Below are 15,115 nucleotides of genomic sequence, written 5' to 3' on the forward strand. Positions count from 1 at the left end.
TAATAATAATAATAATAATAATAATAATAATAATAATAATAATAATAATATTTTCCTGCCTCTCCCAGGTAGATCGAGGCAGGATTACAACCTAATATCAATATACAAGTACAATTCACAATAATAAAAACAACAATGTAGTACAATAAAATATAAAAATAGATAATAGTTAAAACAATACTGTCAAAGTGAAAGAGGAGAGAAATGTGTCAATCTAGACCAAAGAGATAAAATAGGTCTTACAGTGGGCCCTCTCCATACGCGGGGATCCATTCCGGATCCCTGCATGTATGGGGAAAAATACGTAAGCTCAAACCCCATTGGCTGCAATGGGGGAGTGCTTTTGTGTTCCGCGCAGTGCACGCGCCACGAGCACGCACACCATTAATTGCCCAGCAGCTTAACCTTCCGCGTAAGGTTACATGTATGGCGCGTCTGCATATGGTGCGCGTGCACTGTATAAGAGATTAGATGGGTAAGCTCGCTGGAAGAGATCCATCTTAACTGCCCTCTTAAAAGCCTCCAAGGAGGTAGTGTCCAGGAGACTGTTCCAGAGTTTTGGAGCAGCTGCAGTAAAGGCTTTCTGGGAAGTGGAAGTTAATCTGGTTGTGTGTAATTCCAACAAATTCTTCCCCGATGTTCTAAGAGTATGGGGTGGATTATGTAGGGAGAGGCGTTCTCGTGAGTAATTCGGGCCCAAGCCATGTAGGGCTTTAAAGGTAATAACCAACAACTTGTATTGGACCTGGAAGCTGATCAGCAGCCAGTGAAGATCTTTTGAAATTGGAGTTATGTGGTTGAACGTTGACCAATTCTTCCTTCCCATTCTTGTAGTAAAAAAGCACGACTGGATTGGAATACAGATGCTGCATCCTTGATTGGAGAGGAATTGCAAGTAGACTTCCTTGATCATGTTCCACTCACAACACACAACTTTGTAAGTTGATCTTACTTTGTGTATGTTTGTTCAGGTAGCAGATATGAAAATTCTTCATGGGTGGACAGCTGACAGGCTTTTTATTATGTAGCTATAATCTACTAAAGGTTTTCTTAAAATACACTCATAACAAGGGATATGTAAAGCAGAATGCAAGAAGTTTTCATATCTTAGTCTTTACAGAAAATGAATAACTTTGGTACACACTTATAATACTTTCTTGGGGATAAGTCCAATTAAATTCAGTGGAGTTTGTTTTAATGCACAGAATTGTATAGTTAGGGATGATGACCTTTTGACTTTTTTACTTTTTTCTTGCTGGGACAGTTGGCATTGGTTGGTCAAAAGTTAGTTAGTTAGTTAGTTAGTTAGTTTATTTAGGTATTTATACCCCACCCTTCAGCCCTAATGGCTCTCAGGGCGGCTTACAATTATTATTTTTAATCAGACAGTTCCCTGCCCTCAGGCTTACAATCTAAAAGACACGAAACAAAAGGAGAAGGGAATGGTGGTGGGAAAGGGGATGAGGTCCAGTGGTTCTTCTCTCCCTCTGAGGCTTGGACCAAGGCAGATGGATTGGAGAGAGAGTTAAAAGTGTTTCTTTTCCATGGGTGGTCCATGCTTTTCCACTGCTTGAAGCAGGAAGCAAAGCAATTCCCATCACATGGAGGAGGAGAACTTCAGCAATGCATTCCCCCTTTCCCCAAAGAGGAGGACATGCTGTATCATCTGCACCTCCACCATGCCTCAGAAAGAGGACACGCCGGTGCTTTCCTTTCCTCCACAGTAGAAGAAAAAGCAGTGCTCCATGCCACGAGAAGAAAGAGGACACTACCACAGTGCCTCCACTATGCCAAAGGACAGCTCTACAGAGAAATAGCTCTTTCAGGAAATTGCTGGCTTTGGGTAGTGCTCTCTGACATGGCAGAGACACTGAGATACTCCAGTCATGTCTTTCTTCTTGGGATGTAGTTCCTGCCTTCTCAAAAATAATGTGATGCAGGCACATCCCCGTAGCTCCTTGTTCTTTCTGGAGCAGCAAGGAGGGATGAGCATTGAAGGCAGATCTCTGGGGGCATGAGAACAAACAGGATGGGCCTATTAGGGCAGGGGAGCAGCAGATATGTTGGCCTTGGCACATCGCCCCTGAGCCAACCACTTTACTCAGCCTAATGGCAATACTGAACTTGCTGTTTTCTTATTTTTTCTGTTGAGTGTTATTATAATCACGTCACTTATATTTTGTACATAAAAAGGAACATAAAGATGTTTAAAATAATTTATAAACAAATACTATTATCGCTTCTTTGTGCTTGCCCCTCTGCATCACTTGGTGATTTGTAGCTGGATGTGTGAATATATTTTGTTGAGAAGAAGTGTGTAGACAGTGATATGAAAAGGATTGTTACAGAAAAGAGATTGTAATAAGATTACTTTGCAAATGCAAGTCATCACTTGTAAGCCAAACCAAAATGATAGCCACTAGGCTTCCCCTTGCCTTAAGTTGTGTGGAAGAGTTTTGAAAGAAAATTCCTCTGTCAAAGGTGTACTAGTTTGTGGTCTCCATGCCTTACATGTATGTGTCTTGTGCTTGTGCAGAACCACAGTTGAAACATTCCAGACTGAAGTAGATTTTTGATGAAGCTGTTTCTCCAGTTCTTATAGTCTAGGTCTTGGTACTGTATCCCCAGTTTTGTCACACCAACAGCAGTGAGAAGAATGTTCTATTTTCAGTTCTACACAGTAGTACTGAATACAGCATGCCCGAGTTATATGTAGACAGAATTGAGGGGAACACATGAAGGCATTGTGAGAAGTGGAACTCCTGCCAAAACTTCTATGATATCTAGATCTGTTTTTGATGTGACCCTGCATCCTACAAGGACATAAGACTGCCAGATGGATCAGCTGTATGCAACATGCTATGTGATTTCATGGATGATCTGTTGAACAACCATAGCCTTTCCTTCCTTCCTTCCTTCCTTCCTTCCTTCCTTCCTTCTGTGGTCAGCTGGAAGATGGTTCCCTTGGAAGTATGTCTCTGTGTTTTCCTGTAGTTCAGAGGTAGGAAGAGTGCAGCTCTGGGGCTCTATGTTGTGCCCAACCCTTTATTTATTTATTTAGCAGCCCCAACTTCTCCAGAGTCTGTGGATGTCCTTTTCTCTGGCCCAAAAATAGGGATAAACTGCCTCTCCTAGAAGGCAATAAGAGCAGTCATTGATCTTTTACATAGGCTCCTGGGTTCAACACAACAAAATTACGAGTTCTTAAAACCAGAAGTGAAATTCTTGTTCATTTCCACATTTTGTTTTGAGGGTGATGCAGAAAATTGAGACTTAGGTGCACTGTGTTTGCCCAGTCCCACTGTTGTAGCTAGTAATGCTGCTTAACTAGCTCCCCTAAAATGACATTGTTGTTTTATTGTTCTTCTTGGTAGTCCAGACCAATGACTATCTGGATTTCCAATTTGCAATTGAATATAAAATAATTGTTGAAAATGTAAATTATCTGAATGGACACATCACATTTTAATAAAAGCATTGTATTTCAAAAACCTGTAACATAGATTTTAATAGTAGCTAGTCACAACATTCTGTGTTCTAACTCAAGCATTTTTAACAGAGTTCTTGTTTGTAAAAGGTAAATAATTCTAATAGTAAGCTGTTAAATTAATTTTTTATTGGATATGTTGTGAATGTTGAATTTGAAGTAAACATTTAATGAACTCATTTATCTGATTTGGTTAATTCAATCTTGGATTTAGCTTAAAGTTTAATTAGCAGAAGTCATGATAATAAAATTACTAAACTTATTTTCTAGGCACGGAAAACATTTCTAAAGCTTGCATACTGTGACATCTGTCAGAAATTCTTGCTAAATGGATTCCGGTGTCAAACCTGTGGTTATAAATTCCACGAACACTGCAGCACAAAAGTACCAACAATGTGTGTGGACTGGAGCAACATCCGGCAACTGCTGTAAGAGGGTTTTTTAAAAACAAATCTAAAGAAAGTAACTAGTTACACAGAAGTAATTTTTCCAGTGTGAAAGTACTATTAATCTTGTAATGTGCAAAAGCTTGAACCATGTAAAAAGAACCAGCTAAACTGCATTTGTTCCTGCTCATTTTCTATAGCAAAATCATTCTTTTGAGTGGATTTGTTAGAATTGTAAAGCACTGAGGAATCAGTTCATCAAATATTCCAGTTTCTTCAGAAGTTCTGTGCAAGACCTACAAATGCTCCATGGATTTTTGGATTGTCATTACAGTGGTACCTCGGGATACGAAATACCCAGGTTACGAATTTTTCGGGATACGAAAAAATCCCATAGGGAATTATTGTTTCGGGTTACGAAAGTTTTTTCGGGTTACGAAAAAACTCCGGCGCTATTTTAAATGGAGCCGCGGCAGAGCCGCGGCTTTTTCCCCATTAGCGCCTATGGCATTTCGGCTTACGAAGGCTTTTCGGGTTACGAAAGCGGCCGCGGAACGAATTAATTTCGTAACCCGAGGCACCACTGTATTACTGACTCAGCGTTTTAAAATAATACAGGAACTTCAGTGCATCGATGATTGAATTCACAACAGTGGTGCAGTTACATTGTAATTGTGCCTTTATGATGTTGGTTGTTGTCCCTTAAACTGATAGCTAGGCTGTTGTATTGTATGTGTTATCTGAATAGGCCTCTTGTGATACTTAGAGGTTTAATTACTATATTGGAAGTAGCTGTTGTTGTAAGTTATTGGCTGCCCCTTTCTCATCTGTATGCAAATGCTTTATTCTTCTAATGACTGCTGCAGCTACAGAAGTGAGGTTTCTGGTGGGTCCTTGTCTGTAGACGCTAGCTAAGGTAGTTACACAGAATTTGAAAGCACAACTAACTAGTGAACTTGTACTTCTGTTTTGCTTCTGAGAACTTGCTACCCTTGCTGGATGGCTGTATTAGTGATTAGTAATAGCATGCTTTTTTAATGCTGAATTGCATGCTGTTGGTTTCAGATTGTTCCCACACTCAAATATTGGTGATACTGGCGTGCCAGCCCTACCTTCCTTGACAACTCGGCGAATGCGGGAGTCTGTGTCTCGGATACCTGTTAAGTAAGTCATAATTTAAAAGCTTTCTTTTGACAAAATTTGTGAGAGTAATGCTACAAACCTGTAAAGGCAGCACATGGTGAATTCCTGTGCAAAACCCTTACTTGTATAATGATACCATAGGTATCAAATCAAAAAGAATTGTCCTTCTTTAAACCATGATTAGAGAAAAGATCTCAAATCCTGCTTTAAGATTTTGGTTCAGAGGGCAAGGGTAAATTGTTTTTTGTGGGGTTTTCAGGCTATGTGGCCGTGTTCTAGAAGAGTTTCTTCTTGACGTTTTGCCAGTATCTGTGGCTGGCACCTTCAGAGAATGCTTGCCTGGAAAAAGTTGGCTGTGTGTGTACACACACACACACACACACACACACACTCTGTGTGAGCCTGGGAATGCAGGAGTGATTTGCATGTTTATTCTTCTGTTGCTGATGGCAGGCTGGGAGGCTAATGCAAAAGAGGATTAGTGTCTGCTAATTGGTGATCATTCTCTGCTGGGAAAGCCCCTGACTCTGAGTGGTTTCCCATTTGCATTTGCCGAGTCCTCATTTTGCTATTCTTCAGGACTGGTAGCCAAATTTTGTTCACTTTAAGGGTTTCTTCTTTCTGGTTGAAATTATCCAGATGTTTGTGGATTTCAATGGCGTCCCTGTGCATCCTGACATGGTAGTGGTTGGCATGGTCCAGAATTTCAGTGTTTTCAAACAGTATTTTATGCCCAGGATGGTTTGTGGCATGTTCTGCTACTGCTGATTTTCCTGGCTGGTCCAGTCTGCAGTGTCTCTCGTGTTCCTTGATTCTTGTTTGCACACTGCATTTGGTGGTCCCTATGTAGATTTGTCTGCAGCTGCATGGTATGCAGTAAACTCCTGCGGCTGTGAGAGGGTCTCTCTGGTCCCATTGCTATCCCATCTCTCTGTTCGTAGAATCCATTGTCCCACTGGAAATAGCTTGTAGTGAGGCTCCTCACAGCCGCAGGAGTTTGGCTACCAGTCCTGAAGAATAGCAGAATGAGGACTTGGCAGATGCAAATGAGAAACCACTCAGAGTCAGGGGCTTTCCCAGCAGAAATTAGCAGACACTAATTCTCTTTTGCATTAGCCTCCCAGCCTGAGGCCTGCCATCAGCAACAGAACAATACACATGCAAATCACTCCTGCATTCCCAGGCTCACACAGTATATATATTTACCCAACTTTTTCCAGACAAGCATTCTCTGAAGATACCAGCCACAGACACTGGCGAAACGTCAGGAAGAAACTCTTCTAGAACATGGCCGCATAGCCCGAAAAACCCACAAAAAATGGTGGATTCCGGCCATGAAAGCCTTCGACTTTACAAGGGTAAATTGGGTTACAGTTTCTTTTACCAGCAAGTGAGTGATGGAATCAGATGGAGTGAGGGGAGAAGGGAGTGCAGTGTTCCCGAAACTTAGACCCATTAGCAATTTCTGTTTCACCCATTCATCCATTGTGTTTCTACAGTAAGTTGAACAATTTTTGGCCAGTAGGTTTGACAAATAACAACTTTCCATCTGGTGTAATTGTGAAGATGCATATAAGAACTAAATATAATGCTAAGAATTTTGAGGTGGCTTATGTAAATCTTTCCTCGACTGTGACTTGGAAGAGGATTATACAGATAAAAATGGAAAATAATTCTAGCAAGACTTAAGGATGTGGTTGGCTGATATCATAGTTTGGAGACAATGCTTCAGTCACAGTTAACTAGTTTGGATGTCCTGGAAAATTAGTGAAAGAAACAAGAAAACCTTTTCTAAAGCTAGGAGCATGTGTTGCATTGACATATGTCTTCCTGATCTGATAAACCATGGTTTGTTGGACTAAGAATGTCCCGGTCTAGGCATAAATCTGTTTTATTTTATACATTTTATTTCGAGAAAAGTACCTTACAAAACGAGAGATTTTGGAGTAGCTTTTCAGATCAACAATGATAAATGGCAATTTCCTAATGTAGAAGCAGAAGTTAGTAACTTTGTCTTCCCTTCTTTAGTTCTCAGCACAGATATTCTACACCTCATGCCTTCACATTCAGCCCATCAAACCCCTCTCCTGAATGCTCCCTTTCGCAGAGACAGAGATCTACATCAACCCCAAACGTCCACATAGTCAGCACTACTATGCCTGTGGATAATCGGATAATTGAGGTATTCCTACACCTATTTTGCCGATTTTGTAAAAAAGAAATGCTAATGGGCTATCTGTTTGGTCCTTTTTGCAACTGATGATGGCTGTTTTCAGAAGTCACATTTTCAGTTTTTCCAAACCATGCTTTAGAGAAGTAGATATTTGCTGCTCTAAATATATGCTTCCTTGTCCCCATATGTGCCTGACTTTCCCATTTGCCAAATAACAATTCTTGGTTGATGTCCAAACTGGTACATCAGTTTGTTACTGATTTGCTGTTTTGGAAGATTGGAGAACAAGGTATTTGCAGCCAGTGAGTGAGAAGCTTAGGGCCAAAACAGATATTGCCCCTGAAAGAGCTGGGTGGGCACTGCGGCAACCGCACAATGCAGCCCCACTCTGGTGATTTGCCACTGCAAAAAAGAAGTGACAAATTACCACTCCTTTTTGTGGCGCTCTTCAACGTTCCCACGGCGCATGTGAATGCTGCGCCACCGTGATGGTGGCACACATGTGGTCAGCCATGTGGCTTCCTGATGGCATTGGAGCATGTGCCATCTGAACATCATAACCCCACACTGCTGGGAAACCAGTGCTTACTGCCTGTATATTTCGTCCGCTAGTGATATGCCATTCTTTTGACTGTTATCATCTGTACTAACTTGTTAGTAGCATTTCCATAGAAGTGTGGGATCTATACAGGATTCAGCCCATTTGGAACTTTTGAAATGAAACATTTTATACCATAATTGCTTATAAAAACTAACCAGGGTTGCATCTGCACTGCAGAAACAATCTAGGTTGACATGACTTTACCTACTATGGCTAAGTGCTATGGAATGCTTGGAACTGAAGTTGTTGTGGCACCAGAGCTCTCTGACAAAGAAAGCTAAATACCTCACAAAAATGCAATTCTCATAATTTTGTAGCATTGAGACATGGCAGTTAAAAGTGGTGCCAACCTGGATTATTTCTGCAGTGTGGATATCACCTGAGTGAACAGAAGAGTCCTGAAACCAGTTTATAATGAGTTAATACTAGGTATGCTTCTTTTTATATTCATGATCCTGGAGGTTCAATTCTATGCACAGTATTTTTTCTTTTGATTAAATGTATATACGGTTTTTATTTTTATTTTACTGTGTTTTTGGTTTTCCATATCACTTTTCTCCCATTGCCAGTATCAAATGGAAAGGTAGTTAATGGCTGAATTGTAGAAGCAATTTTTAAAAATGGATGAAGTGATAGTTAAAATTAACTAAAATATCTGAAAGTCAAGATTTCATTTCAGAAAGAGAATTCTCAGGCTTGTAGAGATAAGAGTTTTGGATGTAGTGATGGGTATGGTATGCTCCCTCACATTCCACTTTAATAAGTTTCTCTCAAATACTTTAATTTAGGATCACTGTAGATTCAGGCCTGAACTGATCTCTTTGCCATTCTGAGCTAAGGCTCCATCACTGTATCCAAAGTGCGGGAGGCCTGGAGATGCTTTCTATACCTCTGCTCCCTTTCCCCCAAACCCATGGGTTATCCTAATAGATCTGTCAGGATATAGGGGGACTTAGTGTTTCACAGATCCTTGTGCTTGGGATTCTGCTGTCTCATTGTCAAGTCTGACAGCAAGGCTTTATTGCCACAGCTGATTTGTATGGCAGGCTGAAAAGGAAAGAAGCAACTCTAAGGAAGGATGGTGCTAGACCAAATCAATGGAGTGAATCCAAACTTTGTAAGAGGGCTGTGCTGATTAAAAGGCATCTAAAATATTATGCTATTGCTGAGGTTTGAAGGAGAAATACTGCTAATTGCAGAGTCATATGCTTCATTTTACTTGAGAATACCAGTTTGTAGTCATAGATCCATCAGTTTTGATGCTATTTTTTTTAAAGGAGTGTAAAGGTATACTTGCACCCCTTGTGGTTTTTTGATCTAACTGGCTAGCTGGCTTCAGTTCACAAAATTTCTTGCAGCTGAAATGTTGAAAGAGAAGGGCTCTTTTGTCATCAGCACAGAATTCAACAAGTTGATTGTGGCTTCTTGGTTTGAAAGTTTAGGGGCAACTTGAAAGTGTGAAGAGCTGAGCAAATAAAAGAACTTCATGTACAGTATAGCTCTTGTTATTTTCCCCACACAGTGGAAGAAATTGTGAAAAATACATCAAATACATGCAAATTGGTATAATACAGGTTAGGTAGTATAGTAAATTGTACAATACACAAAACATGGTTGTTTTAATTAGTTTTTTTTTCTTTTTAGCACCAGAGAAAAGATAGCCTTGTTTATATGGAGTCATTAGCTGTAGTCATTAGCCTCCTTTCTTCAACCCCAATTCTGGTTTCCTGTACAATCAGATATGATAAGTTAGCCAGGCTTTTTTTCCCTTTCTCCTAAAGCATGTTAGTACATGGTTCCGGTTGGTGCAGGTTACTGTAAAGGGTTCAGACTTTCATATCTACAATGTTTTAAAGCAGGCCAGGAAGTGTCTCCGGAAGTTACTTGTTTGAGTTGGACAGATTTTAATTATTTTACTTATATTCCACTTTTTTCCCATTTGAGACCCAGACTGCTCACACCATACATTAAAACAATGCAGCTAAAACAGTCTGAAATACAAAAATTAAAAAAGCATTAAATACAATCTTTTTAAATAAAGCAGTGATTTAAAAAACAATTAAAATCACATTAAAATCTACTGATTGCACTACCCCAACCAGACTAAAAACTGCAGGCCTGTTTAAATAGAAAGGTCTTGGCCCTCCAGCAGAAGAATAGCTGCTTTGAGTCCATGTACTGGGAGGAAGGCGGGATATAAATAAACAAAACAACAGCAACAGGAAAGGGGCCAACCTTAGCGGAGAATTCCACCTTAGCCTTGGAGCAGCCACTGAGAAGGCTGGCTCCTGGCTCCTCATTAGACATACATGTGGTTGGACCAAGAGAAACAATCAAAGCTTCTGAGTTTGGATGTAAGGCATGGATCGAAGTGGCAGGGACACATCTAGTGGAGAGTATTCATAGCCTTATGTCAGTTGGTGAAATTACTTGTTGCCTGCAACCCATGAAAGAGGTGCTCATTAGTACCTCCACATATTTCTGAATTAACCACCTAATGCCTGAACAGCCAGAGTAGCTAAATTAAAAAAAAAATAAATCAGCTGGGATGTATCCACACTGCAGAATTGTATCAGTTTGACACTATATCAGCTGCCATGGCTCAGTGCCATGGACTTCTAGGATTTCTAGTTTTGTGAGCTATTAGCCTTCTCTACCAGAGAGTTCTGGTACCACAACAAACTACAAATCCCAAGATCCCACACAGCTATTTCTGTTGGAGTGTGTGCTGTATGTACACTAAACTGGACAGGGGTAGCCATGCTTCTCTGCGCATACATCTAAAGACGTGGAAAATTTACTTTTTTTGGACAACAAATCCAAGAATCCTCAGCCAGCATCACCACTGACATTGCAGTCCAAAAAAGTAATTATTCCAGGCTTGCTCATCAATATTTCTATCTTGAGACATTTTTTTTCCTCCTGCACATGGAGCAATGACTGTGTGATTTCTCCTGGTGTGCTGATGATGTCCTGTGTGCTCTGTAGTTCTGAGGGTGCTCATTGGCAAACACCTTTTATCCACCAAAGTTGAAGAGGATGAACCCCTAAAAAATAATTTTGTTGTTAACTGCCTCTAAGTCAATCTCAACTCATGGTGACCCTATGGATGAGACATCTCCAAGACTCTCTGTCCTCCACTGCTCTGCTTAATTCCAGCAACCCCATACCTGTGATCTCCTTAATCCATCTAGCGTGTGGATTTCCTCTCTTCCTACTTCCCTCCACCTTTCCCAGATTATTGTCTTTTTCAATGAGTCCTTCCTTCTTATGATGTGTTCGAAGTATGATAGACTCAGTTTGGTCATCTTGGCTTCCAGGGAGGTTTCTGGCTTGATCTACTCTAGGACCCATTTGGTTGTCCTTTTGGCTGTCCATGGAATCCTCAGCACTTCTCCAGCACCACATCTCAAATGAATGGATTTTCTTCCTATCTTCTTTCAGAACTGCCCAGCTCTCACATCCATACATGGTAATAGGGGATACAATGGCTGTATTTAATATAACGTTTGTGCTCAGTTGTATATCTTTGTATTTTAGAATCTATTCTAGTTCTTTCATAGCCACCCTCCCCATTCTTAATCTTCTTCTGATTTCCTGACTGCAGTTCCCATTTCTATCAATGTTTGATCCCAGGTATGGAATTCTTTTACCATTTCTATTTCTTCATTGTCTAAGTTGAACTTGTGAAGGTCCTTGGTGGTAATTATTTTTGTTTCCTTTATGTTTAACATTAAGCCTGCCTTTGCACTTTTTTCTTTGATCTTTAGTAGATGTTCTAAGTCTGTGAGGTTTTCTGCTAGTACTGTGGTGTCATCTGCATATCTTAGATTGTTGATAATCCTTCCTCCTGTTTTCACTCCTCCTTCTTCTGTGTCCAAGCCTGCTTTTCTTATAATATGTTCTGCATACAAGTTGAACATATAGGGTGAAAGGATACAGCCTTGTCTGACCCCTTTGCCAATTGGGAACCATTCTGTTTCCCCGTATTCTATCCTGACAGTAGTCTCTTGTATTGAGTATAGATTCCTCATCAGGACTATCAGATGTGTTGGCATTTCCATGTCTTTAAAGGTATTCCATAGCCTTTCAGGATCTATGCAATTGAAGGCTTTGCTATAATCTATAAAGCACATGCTGATTTTCTTTTGGAATTCCCTGATGCGGTCAATTAGCCGCCGTATGTTTGCAGTGTGGTCTCTAGTGCCTCTTCCTTTCCTGAATCCTGCTTGAATCTCTGGAATTTCTCTCTTTATGTATGGTTGGAGTCTACGTTGCAGAATTTTGACCATGATTTTGCTTGAAAGGGAGATCAGTGCTATTGTTCCTGCAGTTGCTTGTGTCTCTCTTTTTTGTAGATGGGGATGTATATTGATCGCTTCCAATCTGTTGGCCATCTATTTTCCATATCTGTTGACATATGTTAGTTAGCATTAGAGTTAACTCTGTCAATGTGGATTGCATCAGTTCAGTTGGAATATCATCTGTTCCTGGTGATTTATTTTTTGCTATTTCTCTTATTGCATTTCCCACCTCACTTTTTAGAATTTGGGGATCATTTTCATATGGCTGTTCATTCCATGTGTCCTTCATTTTGTCACCTCTTTTGTATAATTCTTCTATGTATTGCATCCAATGTCTTTTTATCTTCTCCTGGTCTTGAATTATGTTATTTTTATTGTCATAGAGCATCCCAGTCCTTGTTTTGAATTTTCCTTTGATTTCCCAGATCTTGTGAAATGGATCTCTTTTTCTTCCCCTTTTGTTGTTTCTCTTCTATTTCTCTGCATTGGTCATTGTAGTAATTTTCTTTATCTTTCTGCACAAGCTGTTGTACTGTTGCATTCATAATTCTTAGTTTGTTCCTATCTCCCTTTTGTTTATCTTCTTTTCTTTATTTAGTGTTTTTTCTGTCATCCATGTTTTTTTCTCTTTCTTTTGTTTATTGAAAGTGTCTGTCTGCATTCTTTTATTATGTCCCTTGCTACAGACCATAGTTCCTTTGGTTCTCGGTCTGTTATGTTTAGTAGTGTGAATCTGTTTCTTATGTTATCAGTAAATTTTGTTGAGATATTATTTAGATCATATTTTAATATAATCACTGGCTTTGTTTTCTTCTTGAGTCTTACCCTTATTTTTGATATGAGTAATTCATGATCTGTGCCACAGTCGGTTCCTAGTCTAGTCTTGGCCACCAGTATAGAGTTCTGCCATCTTTTACTTCCAATTATATAATTTATTTGATTTTTGTGTTACCACCTGGTGATGTCCATGAGTAGAGCCTTCTTTCTGGTTGTATGAAAAATGTGTTTCCACTGGCTTCACAAAAATCTATCAGATGTTCACCTGCTTTGTTTCCTTTGCCTAATCCAAATCTGCCTACTGTTTTTTGTCCAATTTTATCATTCCAATCTCCAGTGCTTAGCTTTGATCATTGATCAGTGATCAATGATCCAATGATCAGTTTAATAATAACAATTAATAATAAATCCTAACCCTTTAAGAGTTCTGAGAAGTAGAAAATTAGTCACAATGCACCAGATTCCTAAATCTCTCTGGTCAGTTGTTCCTACAGTGGTTTTATGATTTTTTATGATTTATTTACAGATTTTCCTAATCCAAATGCATGGATCAGGTAACCAGAATCCCCCACCCCCAAAGGCAACAGGAAAATCAAATAAAGTGACTTACTGCTAAAATGCCACAGAAATTGTCACAGTTCCTTTTGTTATGCTAGTAAAATGTGGGCTAGACAATGCAACCATTAGTTGGATTTGTAATTGTAATTGTAAAAACCGGCTGAACCCAAAGGGTGCTCAACAATGGCTCCTCTTCATCCTGAAGAGAAGTGACCAGTGGGATGCCACAGGGTTCTGTCCTGGGCCCAGTGCTATTCAACATCTTTATCAATTACTTGGATGAAAGAGTAGGGGGCATGCTTATCAAATTTGCATATGACACCAAATTAGGAGGAGTAGCTAATACCCCAGAAGAAAGGGTCAAAATTCCAAATGACCCGAACAGATGTGAAAGCTGGGCCAAAATTAACAAAATATATTTCAAAAGGGAGAAATGTAAGTATTGCACTTAGACAGAAAAAATGAAATACACAAATATATGATGGGGAACACCTGGCTTGACAACAGTTCGTGTAAAAGGGATCTAGGAGTCCTAGTAGACTACAAGTTGAACATGAGTCAACAGTGTAATGCGGCAGCTAAAAAGGCCAATGCGATTTTTAGGCTGTATCAATAGAAGTATAATGTCTAGATCAAGGGAAGTAATAGTGTCATTCTATTCTGCTTTGATCATGCCTCCCTGGGAATACTGTGTCCAGTTCTGGACACTACAATTCAAAAAGGATATTGACAAGCTGGAGTGTGTCCAAAGAAGGGCCACCAAAATGCTGAAGGGTCTGGAAACCATGCCCTACAAAGAGAGACTTAGGGATCTGGGTATGTTTAGTCTGGAGAAGAGATGGTTAAAAAGTGATATGATAGCCCTGTTTTAAGCATTTGGAGGGGTGTCATATTGAGGATGGAGCAAGCTTGTTTTCTGCTGCTCCAGAGACTAGGGCCCAGAGCAATCGATGCAAGTTATAGGAAAATAGATTCCACCTAAACATTAGGAGGAATGTCCTGATGGTAAATGTTGTTTGACAGTGTAACACACCCCCCCCCCTTGGAGAGTGATGGAGTCTCTTGCTTTGGAGGTTTCTAAACAGAGGTTGGATGGCTATCTGTTGGGGGTACTTTGATTGTGAGTTCCTGCATGGCAGAACGGGGTTGGACTGGATGGCCCTTGTGGTCTCTTCCAATTCTATGATTTTCTGTGTTAGCATGTGTTCAGAGAAGTTCATGCGGACATGGAAATCCCTTCTGTTCACTTCCCTGCCTGTCCCTTCAAGGCAGCATAAAGCCTTGTTGCCCCATGCTCCCAGATCTCACAGCAGTCATTCTCTTGCATGGTGCAGATTTCCAGGAGAGTTCTGGTGGAGCATTGCCCATCACATTACAGGCTCACCTATGAACTCTTCTGGGCCTCTCTTCTCACCACACACTTCAATTGGCAGTTAACAAACACTGAGAATGGGAAGTGCCATGTGAATGACCTGCAGTGATTTGCTATTGGACAGAAAGCTAGGAGGAAAGCTGTCACCTTATCAGACACAGAAGAGTGCATGTACACAACATGTGCTTGCACACACACAGACACCAGAAAGGGAAGGAAAGCCTAATGCCTGTGGAAAGCTGGAAACCTACAGTCCACAATAGACATTTTATTGCAGGTATGTGGAACCCTGACCTAAAAAAAAAAAACCCTAA

At 40.2% G+C, this 15,115-nt stretch overlaps 1 protein-coding gene across 17 annotated transcripts in view; it reads left to right on the top strand.

The window, feature by feature from the left end:
- The window catches only part of RAF1 (Raf-1 proto-oncogene, serine/threonine kinase), a 188,190-nt gene that overhangs the window by 150,096 nt on the left and 22,979 nt on the right, over positions 1-15,115 (top strand). For all 17 annotated transcript variants that reach the window (XR_006101855.1, XM_042448771.1, XM_042448767.1 and 14 more), the window contains 4 exons: positions 835-937; positions 3,758-3,915; positions 4,939-5,037; positions 7,045-7,198. Coding sequence is in view for 16 of the 17 variants with exons in the window: in XM_042448771.1 (XP_042304705.1) it covers positions 835-937; positions 3,758-3,915; positions 4,939-5,037; positions 7,045-7,198 (514 nt within the window). In the remaining variant the exon portion in view is untranslated. The remainder of the gene's footprint in view (positions 1-834; positions 938-3,757; positions 3,916-4,938; positions 5,038-7,044; positions 7,199-15,115) is intronic.

Source organism: Sceloporus undulatus, chromosome 2, assembly GCF_019175285.1.
Source record: "Sceloporus undulatus isolate JIND9_A2432 ecotype Alabama chromosome 2, SceUnd_v1.1, whole genome shotgun sequence".
In the NCBI taxonomy this organism is placed as follows: Eukaryota; Metazoa; Chordata; class Lepidosauria; order Squamata; family Phrynosomatidae; genus Sceloporus; species Sceloporus undulatus.